Source organism: Balaenoptera musculus, chromosome 1 (assembly GCF_009873245.2).
Source record: "Balaenoptera musculus isolate JJ_BM4_2016_0621 chromosome 1, mBalMus1.pri.v3, whole genome shotgun sequence".
NCBI classification, from domain to species: Eukaryota; Metazoa; Chordata; class Mammalia; order Artiodactyla; family Balaenopteridae; genus Balaenoptera; species Balaenoptera musculus.
In genome coordinates, this window is record NC_045785.1 from 22679344 (window position 1) to 22699561 (window position 20218).

Consider the following 20218-nt stretch of genomic DNA (forward strand, 5'->3'; position numbering starts at 1 on the left):
CTGTTTTTCCTTGCATAGACTGAATTGTAGCATCTCTGCTGAATCTGCATTGTCTCATTTCCTGGTTGTTTTCTTGCATTTATGATATTATCTGAGGTTGGTTTCTATAAGTTCTAAGAATTCGTTTGCCCTTCTGCTTGTTCCTTATATTGTGTTCTCATCTCTTTTTTACTTGTATTCAGCTTGTTTTTTACATATGTCCAGTTATGTGGCAAAATGTATTGGTTTTGCACTGATAGATGTTGTTCTTTAATTCTTAATTCATATGACTGGATCATTCCTTCCTAAATGTGGCAAAGAGAGCATATCAATAGAGATACACAGAAACTGACTCTAGGCAAGTGTCACGGCTGCATAGACAACTTGAAATTGCCACAGATCTGCGGTTAAAAATTTCAATTAACTTTTGATTAAGCACCAAATGAGTTCTAAAAAAAATGTTAATCGTCAGCTTCTACATTTAATAATATGTTGCATTCTTTGCTTCATTCATTTTTTTAAAATTTATTTTATTTATTATTTAAAAAAATTTTTTGGCTGTGTTGGGTCTTTGTTGCTGTGCGCCGGCTTTCTCTAGCTGTGGTGAGTAGGGGCTACTCTTTGTTGCAGTGTGTGGGCTTCTCACTGCAGTGGCTTCTCTTGTTGAGGAGTATGGGATCTAGGTGCACGGGCTTCAGTAGTTGTGGCACGCGGGCTCAGTAGTTGTGGCTCTTTGGACTCTAGAGCGCAGGCTCAGTAGTTGTGGCCCATGGGCTTAGTTGCTCCGCAGCACGTGGGATCTTCCCAGACCAGGGCTCAAACTCGTGTCCCCTGAATTGGCAGGCGGATTCTTAACCACTGAGCCACCAGGGAAGCCCATGCTTCATTCATTAATTCAGCAAACATTTGTTGAGCATTTAGTGTGTCAAGTATTTCTCACTGTTCATATTCCACTTTCTGAAAGTAGCTTTTGCCATCTTTGTTTCTCAGGCATTTCGAGTATGTTTCCAAAGAAATAATGGTTTTCTCTGCCTTGCTACTCAAAGTGTGGTCAGTGGGCCGGCAGCACTGGCAACATCTGGGAACTTGTTAGAAATGCAGAGTCTCAGGCCCCATTCCAGACCTGCTGAATAAGAATCTATATTTTAACAAGATTACTGGGTGATTCAATGCACATTAAAATTTAACAAGCATTCATATAGCACACAGATTGTTACCATCTGTGTGTGTGTGTGTTTTTAAACAACTGAGTACTCATTCAGCTATTTTCTTAGAGATGACACCCTTTCATGTGAAAGCAATTATAGGAATATCCTTAGAAGATCCTTTTTCTTTTTTTAATGATAAGAAAATATTGAAAACACAAGAAAACTACTCTTTATTTACTGAAAGATACAAGTACAAGATTGCTAGAAGTGAGGTTTGAGTGATTTTCATATCTGCTAAAATGTTCCCAAATGATTTGTAATTTTTTTATGGATCTTTATGAGACCTTGTTGTAAAGTCTGTTGTATAGGAAAATTTTAATATAGAAGTGGTTTCTGTGTCTTTTCAGTAAGATGAATGATAAAGTCATATCTGAAATCCATGGAAAATAGTGCTCAATTCTCAGCCTGTCCTCTGTTTATTTTTGCAAAGGAAGTATGAAGTAAATTGGTGCTCTGAAATCAAATCATTACTCTTTTAGAATAGCTGGTGGTTTGATATCCAAGTTTTCTTTCTGGGTCAAGTTTGATTACTTAGAGATTAAAGAAAAAGAATTTTGGAAAAATCAATTGCCTACTCCTAATATAAGGAGGAATTGAAAAGAAGCTTATTTCTTTTAAGTACAAGCGTACCTCACTCAAGGGTAGCAAATTCAGAATGTGTATTGGTTGGTAAATGTTTAAGTGATGTTATAAAGACTGAATTGTATATTTTATTAGTGCAGAATAATTTTGATGACTTAATAGATGAGACTAGAAAATATGCTTTTGTAAATATTTTTATTGCTTAAAATATTTTTAATGCTCAAAATAAAATAATTTAAGTAGATCAGCAGTAAGAGCTCACATAAAGGCTTTTCCTTTTATTAATATACCTTTATTTATTTCAATACCACTTATAGTGGTTTGTCACCTACTAGCAGTGTGACCTTGGGCCAATTACTTTCTGAGTTTCAGTTTCCTCAACTATGAGGTTAAGCAATTCCACTTTCCCTTTCAGGGTTGTTGAAAGGCTTAATTTAAATAATGTAGATAATATCCCTTACCCGGGACCTGACACAGAAATAGCTCTCAGTACCATTAGCTTCCTTCCGTTGTTTTCACTGTTTTGTTCCATTTACACACAAATATTTAGATTTCACTCATATTGTAAATAAGAGTTCTCTTAAGTTTTCTTTCATTATACTGGTTAAAGTTGAATCAAGAATATAAACTCCATGATGACATAGACCTTATTTGTTTTGTTTTGTTTACTGTTGTATCCCAGGCACCTAGCATAGGACCTATGCATTTGAAGTAAATTTACTTGAATAATTTAGAGAACACCTTTGCAGTTTTTATTTGTCAGGTATATTCAATTGAAATTAATTTATTCAACAGACTTTTATTGATATGTATAACGTGCCAGGGACCATTCTGTCCTCATGGAACTTACATTTTAGCTGGGGGGAGAGAAGACAATAAACCAGTAAGCAAATAAGTTAACATATTCGTAAATAATAATAAGTACAGTAGGTGCTGTGAGGCCATCTGGAGGAGTAAGGGCCATTATTTTAGATAGGGTGTGTATGGGAGGGCTTTCTAAAGAGGTGACGTCTGAGCAGAGGCAGTAATGAGGAGAGGACCATCTTTCAAATATCTAGGAGAAGAACATCATAGGCAGAGAGAACAGCAAGTGTAAAGGTCCTGAGGAGGGAATGAGCTAAATATGGTTCATTAATTCGGGTTGTTAACATCCAAATGAAATTACTTCATCTAAATAGTATGGAGCAGATGCAGAGACAATGTAAATGCTGCTTTTTGAGTGGAGTACTTTTAGGTATAGCAGTGAATCAAAGTGTAAGGCCATCAGTAGTCAAATTGCTCAAAAGTTCCCTTGTGTGTTGGTTATCCTTTAGTAAACTAGATGTGACATTGCTCTTTGGCATTATTATGTGGCTTAACTAATAATACTGGGATTTTTGAGATCAAGAGGCTAGAAACCAACAAGTTTGAAATATGTGAGGTCTACAGCCTGCCTTCTCCTCTCTTATACTTGAATCAACATTTGCTTTCTAAATTTTTCTTCTCTATTTTGTTTCTTTTTCTCTATTATTTCTCTAGTTTCCTCTGTTGTAATAGTTCACTGCTACTCTTAAAAATGTTGAGCATTCAAAATCATATTTGTCAGAAGGAAGAAAGGTCTTAAAGAACTTAAAGTCGTATTCTTCTGCAAGAGGTTGTAATTTACTGTTGTAACACGAAAACCTAAGGAATTCTTTTGTGATTATTTTAACTGTATACTTGTCATTGCTGTTGTCAAGTCTGATAACAAATGAACAGAATTCTACATTTCTGTTCTTAATATGAAGTCTATGCATTCTGAGAAATATAAAGAAAAAGAATAATAAAGAGTTGGGGAACCTTTTAATCCCATTATCTCTTGGGGTGTAGAGACTTTTGAATATAATTCCTGCAAATCCAGCACCTGAAGATTGATACCCTCAAAGGACAGTGTATAAATAACATCTTTTTTTTTTTAGGAAGGATAAAACTGTATTTGCTATGTCCAGTTCTGAGCTTTGAATTTAAAATATGATACATTTCACTAAGGTGGCTTCAGAGGGTACTATTTTAAGCTAATTTCTCTATGTCATAACTTTAGCAAGTCAAGGCATTAATAATTTATCCAGGATGTATAGGTAAGATATTTTTGTGCTTTAATGGAAAGTCTTATGTTTAATGGACTGGAGTACTGTCTATTGGTGATTAAATACCTAAAAATATTAATTCTGGTACACTTGACCCAAGTGAGGGTTTTGCCTTCAGTAATGTGTTTTACTTCTAAGAGCTCCCCTTTTCCATCTTCTTTTTAATAGCAACGTCATGACAACAGAGAAGAGTTTAGTGGCTGAGGCTGAAAATCCACAGCAGCAACAACAGAAAGAAGAGGGTGAGGGAGCCACAAACTCGGGTCAACAGGAAACTCAGCTGGAAGAGGCTTCTCAAGCAGCAGCCGAGGGAGATAATCAGTGTGAGCAGAAGCTGAAAACATCTAATGGAGACACTCCAACACATGAAGATTTGACCAAGAACAAGGAGCGGACATCAGAAAACAGGGGCCTGTCACGGCTGTTCTCCTCATTTCTCAAAAGGCCTAAATCTCAGGTCTCTGAGGAAGAAGGCAAAGAAGAAGAGTCAGCGAAAGAGAAAGGTGAAGGTCATAAAGAGATAGAATTTGGAGCCAGTCTTGACGAAGAGATCATTTTAAAGGCCCCAATTGCAGCTCCTGAGCCTGAGCTCAAAACAGACCCATCCTTGGATCTTCATTCATTAAGCAGTGCAGAAACACAGGTAAGGGTGTGCGAATGTGTGGGAGGTGAAGGGAGGTTATACACTTTACTTTTCATTTAAGAACATTTGGTTTTATTTCTTACTAGCCAGTTGTTAGTAATAAGTAACATGATGCTTTGGAGTTTCTGCTCTAAAGAAATTCATGTAGTCAATGGTAACTTGATTTTTTTTTTTAAACATCTTTATTGCAGTATAATTGCTTTACAATGGTGTGTTAGTTTCTGCTTTATAACAAAGTGAATCAGTTATACATATACATATGTTCCCATATCTCTTCCCTCTTGCATCTCCCTCCCTCCCACCCTCCCTATCCCACCCCTCTAGGTGGTCACAAAGCACCGAGCTGATCTCCCTGTGCTATGCGGTTGCTTCCCACTAGCTATCTATTTTACATTTGGTAGTGTATATATGTCCAGCCACTCTCTCACTTTGTCCCAGCTTACCCTTCCCCCTCCCCATATCCTCAAGTCCATTCTCTAGTAGGTCTGTGTCTTTGTTCCCGTCTTGCCACTAGGTTCTTCATGACCTTTTTTTTTTTTCCCTTAGATTCCATATATATGTGTTAGCATACTGTATTTGTTTTTCTCTTTCTGACTGACTTCACTCTGTATGACAGACTCTAGGTCCATCCACCTCACTACAAATAACTCAATTTCGTTTCTTTTTATGGCTGAGTAATATTCCATTGTATATATGTGCCACATCTTCTTTATCCATTCATCTGTCGATGGACACTTAGGTTGCTTCCATGTCCTGGCTATTGTAAATAGAGCTGCAATGAACATTGTGGTACATGACTCTTTTTGAATTATGGTTTTCTCAGGGTATATGCCCAGTAGTGGGATTGCTGGGTCATATGGTAACTTGATTTTTAAAAAGATACTTATACTGCATAAATCAAAGAAAAGAAAATGAAAGAAAAGAAATGTATCAAATGAGTTTACATTTTGCTATTATAATGCAAAAAGTCCAGGATTTTTAATGAGGCGGGGGGATGGAAAGAAAGTGAAGTGGTTTAGAGTTTATTTTGGTGGAATTATTAGAAATGGGGTAATTTATCAGCAAACATGGTCCTTTTATGGATATCTTTATAAAAGTCATGAGATAGATTCAGACCACCCAGAGGTGTGTGATAAGTTTGAACCATGTCTGCCTTATCTTTGTCATTTTCTCCAACTAGGTCATATTCCCACAGAGTGTAGGATATAGATGAGGAAAGTTAGCTCTTTATATCACCTTTGTAACATACAGTAGTTGGGTGGAGCCTTAATTGTGTCACAGTGTAAACTAAATATGAGTTGTGAATTTGGTCATCTGTCCAAAAATCATGAGAAAATATTAGTACTGTAACTCAAACTATTTTCTAGGAATCCCATTTATTTTCAGGCCTATTGAACTACAAATTAAGAGTTATTTTCAAAGTCTTTTTTTTTCTGAAGCATGTGGGCATTATCTGCATTGTAAAAAATGTAAGTCCTATATGTTTCTATTATAGGTCTCAGGTTTGGGCTATACAGTTTCATTAGACTTAAAAAAATATATGTATTTCTAGAATGATTACTTATACATCAAAAGTGCTAAGAGTAAAGTTTAGGATAAAGTTGTTATTGTGTACTTGCTATAGTGAAACAAGGTTGAAAACAAAATTTTATTTATAGTATAATAGTTAAGAATGCAGGCTATGGAATCAGACTAGAGGGTTCAGGCGCAGAGAAGTGACACTTTTGCTTTATCAGTTTTCTCCTCTGTACAATGAGGATAATAATGTTCACCTTATTTGGCCATTATGAGGATTAAAAGAGATAAACATGTAAAGCTCTTAAGACATTGCCTGACATATTATAAGCACTCAGTAAATGTTAGTTATTATTACTTAGTTAATAAACATGGACAGTAAAGGCAGAGAAGCTACATATCTTAATGTCATTAATTTAATTTAATTTTAGGAGTACCAAAAGAGTTAAATTACATTATCTTTCAGGAAACCTGGTACTTTCAAGAGGTTCTTAATTGCTTTTTTTCTCCTTTGCTTTATGTATGCAAAAATCCATATCTTGTTTTAGTTAGCATTTGAATCAGGGCTAGTCTGTTTTGTCTAAAGATCATAGCATTTGTACTGAAGTTGAAACAGATGACAAAGTTAATTTTAGATTTAACTAAAATCTCATTCATTGATTTCATAGTAGAATTTCATTTGAGTGGTCCTTTTCTATACCAGATTTTTTAAAAGTGAGTTTGCATTGTAGGACTGCACCAACCTTCATCTAGGGTACCTTGGATTTTTTAGAAGCCATGTGTCATTTTTTAATATTTATTTACTCAACAAATTTACTGAAAACCTGCTGTGTGTGCCAGGCCCTAAGCTGGACATACATTGGTAAATAAAAACTGTAATATGGCAAAGAGGTTTAAGATCATGAATTCTGGAGTCAAAGTGGTATGTAACTTACTGACTGTATGATCCTAGGCAAATTAACTTCTCTGGTCTCAGTTTCTTATTTGTCAAGGGGGGATAATAATAGTACCCTCCCCATAGGGTTAAATGAGTTCATGTAAGTAATGCTTTTAGAACAGTAAATGACCCATTGTAATTTCTATATAAATGTTTGTTATTATTCTCATGATTATTATTAAATATTATTATTATTGAACAAACATGATCCCTACTCTTGGTAACTTTATAGTCTAATGGAAGAGACAAAAAAAGTAGTAAATACAAATTAATTATTTATTGTAATAAATGTTATGAAGGCAATAAACAGGGTACTAACATGAAGAATACTAGTAGAGTGGGGATAGGCCAGAGAGGATAGCCAGTGAAGGCCTTAATGAAGAGGTAACATTTAAGAGGGTCATGAAGGATGGGAAGGAGACTTGTAGACCACCTCCAATATCTAATGCAGGAGGAGCAGGAGCCAAATAATTAAATCCTTTTTCCTAAATGTCAACTACGTATTTTTTTTGAAAGAAAAGAATTAGTGAGGTTTAGTTAAGAAACTTTCAGCAATTTTATTGTGAAGAAAGTGAGTAAGTGTATGCCAAAATGTTGTCTCACTTACCTGTATTACTTTGGGATGAGTTAATGATTGCCCTAGGAGATCCAGATTTCAATCTGTCTCTTGCTTCTTTGAATCTTCTTTGCAATTTATCATGGTTGATACCTGGTAAAAATGAGTTAATTGGTATTTACAGTTGTTAGCCTACTATACATATGTTGCCTTATGCTCTGAAATGGTCCCAAGAATCCCTCTTAGCCATTCAAAAAATTTTATGGGGTTTTTTTTGTTTGTTTGTTTGTTTGTTTTTGGGCCACGCCTCGAGGCCTTTGGGATCTTAGTTCCCAGACCAGGGACTGAACCTGGGCCCTTGGCAGTGAGAGCGTGGAGTCTTAACCACCGGACCACCAGGGAATTCCCCATTCATAAAATTTAGACTACATGACAAATCACAACTCGTTTTGCAATTCATAAGGCTACCTCACTAAAATTGAGGAGCATGGGGCAAAGATGTTTCAGTTTTTTTTTTTTATTTTTTTTTTTTATTTTTTTTTTATTTTTATTTATTTTTGGCTGCGCTGGGTCTTTATCGCTGCAGGCGGGCTCTCCCTAGCTGCAGAGAGCGGGGGCCACTCTTCATTGCCGTGTCTTCTCTTGTTGCGGAGCACGGGCTCCGGAGCGCAGGCTCAGTAATTGTGGCGCACGGGCTTAGTTGCTCCGCGGCATGCGGGACCCTCCCGGACCAGGGCTCGAACCCGCGTCCCCCGCACTGGCAGGCAGACCCCCAACCGCTGCGCCACCAGGGAAGCCCGATGTTTCAGTTTTAATAGGTTTTAATAATAGGCAATGGCATAGTCAGGGAGAAAATATAGTGCTGAGAACAACAGATTGCTGTCCTCTGGTTTACCTGAAACCTTCATTTATTGATTTGAAAGATGGGATTCTACCTTCTATCATAAAGTTTTGAGAATAGCAGAGTCTGTAGATCTTTTGGGAGATCATAATATCTCTTACAGAAAAATAATCTTAATATCACTGGTATTTGTTTTAACAGTTTTCCTTCTTCAGTTAGTGTTTTTATTGGTAGCAATATTATAGGCAAACGTGTATGCGGCATGTTTTGTGAAATGTCTTTGTTACTGACTTGGTGATGTCATGGGTATGTAGCCTGCTCAGGAAGAACACAGAGAAGATCCCGATTTTCAGACAGAGGAAGGAGGAGGACTTGAAGACTGCTCTAAAATAGAAGTAAAAGAAGAAAGTCCTGAATCAATAGCAGAAAGAGAATTAAAAGCTTCCCAGAAATCGATCAGAAGACACAGAAACATGCATTGCAAGGTTTCTTTGTTGGATGACACAGTTTATGAATGTGTTGTGGAGGTGAGCACATTTCAATTTCAAGTAGTTAGAACTCTTACAAATTGTTTCATGTAGGGCTGGGTAAGTGGTGCCATGGCCTGAGATAAGACCCAGTATAATGAATATTTCTATGGGCTGAAATGTTAATAGTGATTTTCTGGAGGTGGAGGTGTGGAAGGATTATGAGTGAGTCTTATTTTCTTCTCCAGTTTTTTCTATATCTGCCAAATCTTGTGAATTGAGCATGTGTTACTTTTATAATCCAAAATCATTTTGTTTAAGAAAAAAATTGGTTTGTTATTTGTAGAGTGCTCTTCCATGACTAGATTTCCCAGGATAGCCTCAATTTCTAGGTCTAGGAGTCCCCATAATTGTATTTATCAAAAAAAAAAAAAATTACTATCTGTTCATTTCTGTTCTCCCAGATCCAAACCTTAGTGAGCTTTATTTAATGTATTTCTTTAGCTCCATGAGATAGGATATAAAAAACTTAAATCAAGTAATCCCATTTATTAAAATTCTCTATTATTTCCAGAAAGAATAAATAATTGAATCAAGATTGAATAAAAATGTCAGAGTTGTTTCAGTTATTCTTTTGCTTCTTCAAGACAAGTTAAAAGTCCTTAAAAATCTATCAGCTATTTTTTTTAACTAGAGCAGTAATTGTCAATTATGATATGCTTGATAAAAAGCAATTGTTGTGATTATTACTAATAATAGCCTTTTGATAAAACATATAATTCACATATGCTTCTATCTTAGGTGTGTAAAAAATTATTTTGAAATTGAATTATTTATATGCAAATATATCAAAATACAAATAAGTAGTCTAAAATATTACACTGTATTTACTAATAGGAATTCCCTCTCCAAGTTTTGAAAGAGTAATCAAGAAAAATACACTGTTGCATTTTTAAAATAGTTACTACACCTGGTAACTGGAGAAGACCTAGGGTCTGCTCTTTCTGCTTCTCGCCTCTAGCTAGTCTAGAGATGAGGAAAGCTATTCCACACTCATTCTTCCCATTCAGACCAAAATCTAGATATGGGTCCCTTACATCTGAAACATTTGGGGGCAGATGTGTTTCAGAATTCAGAATATTTTGGGTTTTAGAATTCAGAATATTTGGGGTTTTAGAAAAGCAACAAGTACATATTCTGCAAATTTCATAATATTCCCAGCAGAGTGTGTAGCAGTAGGTACGTTATCAAACACATTATTTCTATGGTAAAATATATGAAGATTCACTCTAAGTTGGATAAATAAAGACAAAAAAATAGCCCATAACAGTTCAGGTCAGAATTTGCTTTCAGATGAGCTTTGAACAAAAACAAAATAAACAAGCCCAACCTTTTACTTTTTAGAACTTCTGAATTTTGGAATTATAAATAAGGGAGTAGGGACCTGTATGTGAAGAATTCCCTAATCATCTCTGTCATATAGAGTGAAAACATAGAAGGGAGAAAATGAAGAAAATGATATAATATAGATGGGATAAGTCTAAAAATGAATTAACATCTATGTGAATTACTAATAGTCATTAAAAATAGCTCAGCTCATTGAGAGAAGGACATGTCATGTGCAAGTGCCAAAAAAAGATTTCTAATTTTTTGGAAGTTTTAAAAAATGTATTTGTCAGAAGACATTAGCATGTTTAATTTTTTTTATTATTTAAAAAAGTTTTTATTATTATTATTTTTTAAAATAAATTTATTTATTTATTTTTGGCTGCGTTGGGTCTTCATTGCTGCACGCGGGCTTTCTCTAGTTGCAGCGAGCGGGGGCTATTTTCGTTGCAGTGTGCAGGCTTCTCATAGCCGCACCTTCTCTTGTTGCGCAGCATGGGCTCTAGGCGCGCGGGCTTCAGTAGTTGTGGGGTGCAGGCTCAGTAGTTGTGGCTCGCGGGCTTAGTTGCTCCACGGCATGTGGGATCTCCCTGGACCAGGGCTCAAACCCGTGTCCCCTGCATTGGCAGGTGGATCCTTAACCACTGTGCCACCAGGGAAGTCCAGCATGTTTAATTTTTTTCAACAATTCCAGTAGTTAGGTAGGACAGGTATACATATTCTTATCACTTTACAGATGAGAAAGCTAATGTTCAGAAATTGACTCAGGTTGTTTAGCTAGTAAATGAAAAAGCAGGGACTTTTTCACTCTAAATCTCAGTCCCTAAGTTATGGCATTTCCTCCCTATAAACAGGAATACAAGTACCCCAAATTGGTAATGGTTTGATTTTCTGGGTAGAGAAACATTAAGAAACGATTTGTAGCACCACTGTAAGAGCCACTGCAACGGGTAATGTCTGGAGGGTATCTAAAAGTTAATACTTTATGCATTTTTCTGAAAGAGATTGCAGGGAGTTGAGACATAGCTCATTGTCTTGGGACATTTCGTCTGGGAATGATAGAGAGTCTAATGATTTCCATAGTCACTGTTAATTGTCAGTGTCGACAGCTGATTCAGTTAAGTCAGGTGCTCATGCTGACTGACAGCGACCCATAGCAGGCTTCAGGAAATACACCAAAAATAAAGAATGTAATGTTTAGGATGGAGGTGGGGGATGCTTGATGGAATTTTGCTTTGAATTGTAGCAGCATTTCCAAGCAACTATAAATGTGTTGCATATTTAAACTGACAAATTAAGAAACAGGATTTTTGTTACTCACTTTGTTCTACTTGCACTGTGCAGCCATCTGAAAGTGTTAGTAACCAAGGATAAAAGAGAAAATTGGAAAGTGACATTTTATGTTATTTCGTGATAAATGCAAGAATAAGAGGAAACCTCAACTAAAGTATGTGTATCTTTGCAGAAACATGCTAAGGGACAAGATTTACTTAAACGAGTATGTGAACACCTCAATCTTTTGGAAGAAGACTACTTTGGTCTAGCCATTTGGGATAATGCAACCTCTAAGGTGAGAAGACTGCTTGTAAGATAAGAAACTGACCCCCCAAAATTGTTTTAATTCATTTACTGTTGTTAAGAATGTATTTATTCCTGCCTCTCCAAGATACAGTGTACTTAGTAAGGAAAGATTGAACGTAATTAAAAAATAAAACAATACCTCTAATACTACAGTGAAAAACTTTCTGCAGCTGTGAGTTAGAAAGTTCTCCCATGAATCGAGGAAAATACTCTGAAAAGGATTTTATGTTATACAAGCTCAGTGAGACAAAATCGCATGTTTTTATATTGTGTGTGTGTACCCCACTCAGGTTTATGTTAGAATATTTGAGAATAGTTGAATTTGGCATATAAATGAAGTCACTGAGTACCAGTACCTACTTGTTTAATGTAACTGTTATAATTTTTCTATGAACCAAGTATGCTTAAATTGCTGGGAGCTGGCTCATCTAAAGGCTTTCAGCAGAGGAAATTCTTTCATCTTGCAGTTGAGCTTCCAGTGCTCACATTGGTACAAAACCTTCCAGTTGCATTGAAAACTTTTTGCCATTGTTGGTGTCATCCATACTCTATCCTATCAGCAAGTTTTATTTCCTTATAGTAGTTTTCACTATCCTATTTATTTTTTAATGAGAAAATATTAAATTGCTTTATTTATATTCATTGATATATTTCTGTATAAAGTGATGTTAAAAGTGCCCAATATAAAAGCTGAATTTGATTGTACAGCAAACAACAAATCTGGCTGTGTAAAAAAAGGCTTTATTGTCCCCCTTAGATAAAATATTTCTGGGAAAAAAAGTTGATGTTTCTGAATCATAATCTAGTTTCAACTTCTCTGATTGTTTATAAGAACCCCTTCTGGGGAAGCCAGTGGACAAGTGAATCCTGGGAAACATAGGGCTTATCATATTTGGGGCATCTGGCAGGTCTGATGGGCCAGGTTCTTACAGGATATGGTTGGGGTAATGGGCTGTTCTATATTTTCTGCTTCTAAATTCATCATGGCTAACTTCTAGCTCTTGGAAATAGGTCAAAGCAGAGTTTTCCTTTGGGTTAAAATGAAGGTCTTTAGCAGATCCAGGAAGTAGAACACAGAAGGGAAAGCAGGAACTTCATTTGCACATGGCCCAAGTAAATCCTGTACAAAAATGAATTTGGAGAAGACTTCCTTAGCGTTGTCAGGTTAAAGGGACAGTATAGTAGCAAAAGCCATCGTGGTGGTGACAGTCCTTCTTCAATATGCTATCTCTTTGAGTCATACTTCTCCAGTCTGGATGAGTTGCTCTCTCTGTCTTGTATATAGTTGACCCAGGTATTTCCCATCACCTTAATCCTGGGGATTTGTTGTACTTCTCTCCTGTGATGTTTCTCTTGTTTCCCCTTTATCTTAGCATTTCCTTGTATTTGATAGAGCACTCCTTCTGAGAAATTACATATGGGATGTAATCTTTTTGAGACGTTACATGTCTGAAAATGTCTTTATTGTACTGTCGTATTTGGTTGTTAGTTTGGTTGGGTATAGAATTTTAGGCTTGAAATTATTTGCCTTCATAATTTTGAAGGCATTGCTCCATTGTCTTCTAGCTTTTAATGTTGGCTATTGAGAAGGTCAAAGCCATTCTGATTTGTGATGCTTTGTATGATCTCCCCTCTCTCTTGCCCTGTGTAGAATTAGGCTAGTAGAATCTTTTACCCTCCTTCCTTCCCTTCCTCCCTCCCTCCCTCCCTCCCTCCCTTCTCTTCTTTTTCTCTCTTTCTTTCTACCTTTCTTTAGTGTTCTGAGATTCACAGTGATACATCTTTTTAAAAAAATTTTATTTATTTATTCATTTATTTAATTTTTTGGCTGCATTGGGTCTTCACTGCTGCACGTGGGTTTCCTCTAGTCACTGAGAGCGGGGGCTACTCTTTGTTGTGGTGCGCAGGCCTCTCATTGTGGTGGCTTCTCTTGTTGCAGAGCACAGGCTCTAGGTGTGCAGGCTTCAGTAGTTGCAGCACGTGGGCTCAGTAGTTGCAGCTCGCAGGCTCTAGAGCACAGGCTCAGTAGTTGTGGCTCACGGGCTTAGCTGCTCCACAGCACGTGGGATCTTCCTGGACCAGGGCTCGAACCCCTGTCCCCTGCATTGGCAGGCGGATTCTTAACCACTGTGCCACCGGGGAAGTCCCCCAAAACTTTTAATCTTTTTGAGCAAAGAACTGTTCCAGGTGCTTTTTATAGTCTTCCAGGGAATTGAAATTTTTTCCACTAAGAGAATTTTGTAAAGACCTAAATAAATGGAAATCTGAAGATGCAATGTCTGGTGAATATGGTGGATGAATCAGAACTTCCCAGCCAAGCTGTAACAGTTTTTGCCTGGTCATCAAAGAAACATGCGGTCTTGCATTATCCTGATGTAAGATTATGCATTTTCTGTTGACTAATTCTGGATGCTTTTTGTCGAGTGCTGCTTTCAGTTGGTCTAATTGGGAGCAGTACTTGTTGGAATTAATTGTTTGGTTTTCCGGAAGGAGCTCATAATAGAGGACTCCCTTCCAGTCCCGCCATATACACAACATCCCCTTCTTTGGGTGAAGACCGGCCTTTGGTGTGGTTGGTGGTGGTTCATTTCGCTTGCTCCACGATCTCTTCTGTTCCATATTATTGTACAGTGTCCACTTTTCATCGCCCATCACAATTTGTTTTAAAAACAGAACGTTTTCATTACATTTAAGTAGAGAATTGCATGTGGAAATACGGTCAAGAGGGTTTTTTTTGCTTAACTTATGTGGAACCCAAACATCAAAGTGATTAACATAACCAAGCTGGTGCAAATGATTTTCAATGCTTGATTTGAATATTTTGAGTATGTCAGCTGTCTCCCTCGTGGTATAACGTTGATTGTTCTCAGTTAATATCTCAATATGATCGCTATCAACTTCAACTGGTCTACCAGACCATGGAGCATCGTCCAGCAAGAAATCTCTAGCATGAAACTTCGCAAACTACTTTTGACACATTCGGTCAGTCACAGCACCTTCTCCATACACTGCACAAATCTTTTTTTGCGTTTCAGTTGCATTTTTACCTTTCTTGAAATAATAAAGCATAATATGCCAAAAATGTTGCTTTTTTCCTTCCATTTTCAATATTAAAAATTCACCAATTTTGATAAGTCTTTTTTAAAATGCACGCTGATATGACAGCTGTCACATATAATCTAACAAAATTGTTTCAAATGAAGTTGAAGACAACTAAGTGCTTCTAGAGCCATCTTACGGAAAAAAGAAAATGAACATTTTGGCCAACCCAATAGTTGCTTCCTAGATTTTATTCCTGCTTGGAATAAGTTATTTATGAATGAATCAAGGATTTTTTTCTGGAGGATTCCAGAATCCCACTTTGTTTCCCCTTCCAGTCACTACCGCTAGCCCCTAACAATCAGTACTCCTACCTCAGACTCTGTCAAAAGTAACAGATGTCTTCCTAACATCTATCACCATCAATTAGTTTTGCCTGTTTTTAAACTTTACATAAGTGAAACCATACAGTTTGTGCTCTTAGGTCTGGCTTCTTTTGTTTTGTTCAATATCATGTTTTTGAGTTTCATCCGTGTTGTGGCGAGTAGCAGTAGTTCATCCATTCTTGCTGCTGTATAATAGTTCATTGTTTGACTATACCACACTTTATTTATGCATTCTACTGTTGATGGACATTTGGCTTGTTTACAGTTTGCTGCTTTTATGAATGCTGCTCCTGGGAACATTCTCATACATGTCTTTTAGTGCATATCTTGTCATATTCATTTCTGTTGGATTCCTAGAAGTGGAATTGCTGGGTTGTGGATGACACATATATGTTCAGCTTTAGTAGACACTATCAGTTTTCCAAAGTGGTGTTACCAGTTCACACTCCCACCAGCACTAAGAGTTCCAGCTGTGCCACATTCTCACGAGCACTTGGTATAACTCACTGCATTTTGATTTCTGCTCTTACCACTCTGCTGAACTGCCCTTGCCAAGATAAATCTGACAATTTTTCATCTTCATGTTCCTTGTCCATTTTGCAGCATTGATGAGCTTGCCTATCCATCCTTGAACTGTTCTATTCCTTTGGATTCTGTGATACCAGTCTCTCCTGTTTTCCTCCTACCACTTGGTCACTTCTTCTCAGTTTACTTCTCAGCTCTTTATCCTCTCTTCATCCCTTAACTGTAAATGTTCCCCAAGGTTTATCTTTAGTTTCTTTCTTTTAACTCTATTATATGCTCCCTGGGTGATTTTTATCTACTTTCATGGCTTCATTTGCCACCTATATGGGGAAAGTGCCCAAATTTATATCTCTGGTTCAAATCACTCTTCTGAGTGCCAGACCTGCTTATCCAGCTATCTACTGAAATATTCCACTTGGATTTCCAAAGATACCTTGAACGTGTATCTATATAAATATACCATAATTTATTTATTCTATGGTTGATGGACATTTGGGTTGTTTTCAGTTTTTTTTTTTTAATTTATTTATTTATTTATTTATGGCTGTGTTGGGTCTTCGTTTCTGTGTGAGGGCTTTCTCTAGTTGCGGCAAGCGGGGGCCACTCTTCATTGCGGTGCGCGGGCCTCTCACTATCGCGGCCTCTCTTGTTGCGGAGCACAGGCTCCAGACGCGCAGGCTCAGTAGTTGTGGCTCACGGGTCCAGTTGCTCCGCGGCATGTGGGATCTTCCCAGACCAGGGCTCGAACCCGTGTCCCCTGCATTGGCAGACAGATTCTCAACCACTGTGCCACCAGGGAAGCCCTGTTTTCAGTTTTTTGCTATTTTTTTCTTCTTCATGAAAATTTATTCCTTTTCCTACATTTTCTGTTTCAGTGAATAGTACCACATCTACCCAGTTGCCCAAGCCAGCAACTTAGGAATTTTTGTTTACTACTATACTTTACCACCTCTCATCATCAGCCCACCCTATTTACTCAGTCACAAATCCTGACTATTATCATTCTCAACAACAGCTTCTTATTTGGTCTCCCTGTCTACCTCAAATTTGTGTCACTCTTATTTTAAATCCTTCAGTGATTCTCCCTTGCCTGTAACTTGATGAAGTCCAAGTCTCTTAGCATGGAATACTATGGCCTCTATGATCTGGCCCTTACTGTTCTTTTTCATTTTACATCTCTCCTCTTCACTTCTGTGCTCCAGCTTTGATGAACTACATTCAGCAACTCAGATGTATCATGTTCTCTTTATATACCCTGTGCCTTTCTAATTACTTCCACTTCTTTTTTTGCCTGGCTAACTCTTATTTGTTCTTCAACCCTAAATTAGATCTCCCAAACATTCTTTTTTTTTTACCTTTTTTTCCCCCCAAAACATTCTTTTGAGAAACATTTCCTAACTGCCTCTAAGAAAAGACAAATTGTTCACTACTCAGCTCTTCCATTAGACTGACAGCTCCTTGAGGACAAGCACTATTTTTAAATCCTTTTTTGTAACTTTGGTGCCTAGCACGTGGAGGCATTCCTAAATACTTGTTGGCTAAATAAAATGCTCTGAATTGAATAATTTAAATTGAGCATAAAGTACCTATTGTTATGCACACTGATTTTTTATTGTCTTGTACACACTTTTTGATTTTGATTTTGATTCGGAGGTCTAGATACTGAAGAAATAATACTTTGTTCTATAAGGTACCTTATACCTTGGAGTCCCATGTGATTGGCACAAATCTGGATTTGCCCTCTCTATGTCAGATTGATGGGAATTCTAGCCTTAGAGTCATAGAATGGCTCATGGAATCTCTGTAAGAAACTTGGCAGCTTCAGTCTACTTTGGGAGATTTCTCTTAAAAATAGGGAAAATATGGAGTCACCTCACTCTGTAGGGGAAATGTTCATTCCACAGTGGTAGAAAGTAGTCTTTGTTAAGAGTTCTGGATTGCAAGGTTCTCAGAGGTTCCACAAAACTTATCAGTTGGCGCTTTTAAAGTCTTCTTTTGCCTTTGGACCTATAACAGCTTAAAGTTCTTTAGTCTTAATGAGAGAGGAAGGAGAAACACCCAGGTTACCCCCTGCCCTTTCTGACGGGACTTAAACAAGTATGTACTTAGTTTTTATACTTTAGAATAATTTTATATTAAGTGGTATTTTTAAAAACATATATTTCTTAATCATCTGTGTTAATTGCAGGGGTAGGGGAGAGAAAAGGAAACTCGTCTTCACTCTTTGCTTATTATCTGTTGTGGTGACTATCTTTATATAACGGTTAGTGTAATACATAATCAAATGTAAGATTGTGGTGTTCAAGCCCACTCCTTGGGTAGGGCAAATGGGATGGTCATCTTGGACTTTGCCCTTGTTGGTACAGGGTGAGGAGTAATCCCCCCTTACTCTTCTTTTCTAAGTACGACTAAAATTCAATTCTAAACGTTTTGGAAGGGGGAATGGGGTGGGGGGATTGGGAGTAGGCATGAAAGGGGCTCCTGGGGTGCTGGTAATGTTATACTTATATGTTCACTTTGATAATTTATTGATCTATACATATGTTTTATGTACTTTTCTGTATATGTCTTATGTCAATAAAAATCTTTTAGACAATTCAATTTAGAAATTTTTGTCTTTAAACATTTCTCAAGGAGCCTATGAAAGATGTTAATGGTGAGGCTCTTTTTAAGTGCCATTAGTTTTGCATGGTCCACTATGGGTTGAGGAACCTTGCCCTTGTGGTGTGCAGATTTTAAGTGGGGTTGGAGAATGGTGAAGGGAGAAATTAGTGTGGGCAAGAGTAGTCAGGAAAAACAAAATAGTTATTCATTCAGTAAACATTAACTGAGCATGAACCATGTACCAGGTGCTGTGCTGACATAGAAAACTTGAATGAGACTGGAGGTCAGAGTTGGAGGGAAAAATAAGATCTAGGTTATAGATCAATAATCCTGGTTATAGATCTCTATTTGTCTTTACAGAATAATAAAAATAGCAAGTGCTTATTTAGCATTTCTTGTTTACTAAGAGCTTTACATATATTAACTTTTAATCTTCACAATAACTCTGAGATAGGCCCTACTGCTAATATCTCATTTTATTTCCTCTAATAGAAGAGGAAACTGAAGTACAAAGATGCTTAAAGTCACTCACCTAGGAAGTAGTAGAGCTAGGATTCAAGCCCAACTGTCTGGCTCCCTGTTTCTCTGTTCAAAATTAGTGTGCTATGTGAAACTAATGCAAAAAATATTGGAAATGTAGGTTGACCTGGAGACACTATTGGAGATGGTCAGTAATCCTGCTTCTGGTACTCTGTGGTTTATGTATTTTGGAGCTCTGTGTGAATGCCTTTTCTTCTTTTTACAGACATGGCTGGATTCTGCCAAAGAAATAAAAAAGCAGGTTCGTGGTAAGTGAATATAACCCTTTTTCTAGCTCTTTCTTTTTTTTAGTAGGTCAGAGGATTTCCAACCTTTTTCTGTCTGTGAGTCACTTTAGAATTCTGACTATGGCAGATGGCTTTGAAATTAAGATAAAGCCTTCCTTTGGAAGGTGGAGATTCCATAATAGAAAGATACGGCAGGGGTAGACACTATTGAGATGTAGGTCAGATCTTGATGATTTTTTTTTACAACTAGGCAAAGTGGGGGAAGATAGGAATGATTGAGAGAAACAGAAGGTGGAAACAAACAAAGAATAGAAGAGAAAAGGATATGGGAGTCAGTTCTCAAAATGGTAGTGATTGAAACTGTAGTAGCTTACGATTGGGAGTTTGCTGCCTGATCCTGTTCCATTTAAATTGTTCTGGACTATTGAGTTCTAACCTTCTCCATGTTTTCTTCTCTATAGTTCTTTTTTGTCCCTTTTCAACCGTCTTCTTCCAAATTGAAGTATGTAAGGAACTGTGGAAGGAAAAAAAAGAATAGAAGAAATTCCTTGCCAGTGACCCTTCTGTCATTGTGGCTTTCTCTTACCTCCAAGCCCTCTGGCATATATTACTGCTGAACACCCTGCTCAGACTGGTGTCCTGGGATAGATTTTTCTAGGTTGAAAAAAGTCTAGATTAGTATTTTGTAGCCTCAGGCCCAATGGGCTAAAGGGTAGAGACTTTACCCACCGCCCCCACCCCCACCCCCCCAGTTATGACTAGATGTCCTTTTAGTTTAGTTTATTTTTGAGGAAACTTGTAGGAACTGCAATAGATGTTATTCATCATGATTAGTAAGTTTTAACTGTATTACCTGAAAACAAGTTTTATTTTTCATTTGTTTCTTAAAAGAAAAGACTTTTGTTATGGTGAAATGTTTTCTTTTAGACCCTATTTATTTATATTTCTTAAGATAGAGAAACAAAATACTACTTTGGCCTGACAACTCTCCATATTTGCTCTCTGCCTATAAAATCTTGTTTTAAAATGCAAGTCAGAGTAAAAAATATTCAGAATATTTGAGGCATGACAACAAAAAACATGATTCCAAGCCCCTT

At 37.1% G+C, this 20218-nt stretch overlaps 1 protein-coding gene across 29 annotated transcripts in view; it reads left to right on the forward strand.

Moving 5' to 3' along the window:
* The window catches only part of EPB41 (erythrocyte membrane protein band 4.1), a 204777-nt gene that overhangs the window by 76900 nt on the left and 107659 nt on the right, over nucleotides 1-20218 (forward strand). For 27 of the 29 annotated variants that reach the window (XM_036846869.1, XM_036847385.1, XM_036848449.1 and 24 more), the window contains exons 2-5: nucleotides 4043-4517; nucleotides 8681-8893; nucleotides 11685-11789; nucleotides 19100-19142. In XM_036846869.1, coding sequence (XP_036702764.1) covers nucleotides 4043-4517; nucleotides 8681-8893; nucleotides 11685-11789; nucleotides 19100-19142 — 836 coding nt within the window. The remainder of the gene's footprint in view (nucleotides 1-4042; nucleotides 4518-8680; nucleotides 8894-11684; nucleotides 11790-19099; nucleotides 19143-20218) is intronic. The other 2 variants (XM_036847646.1, XM_036847814.1) reach the window with 1 other exon arrangement.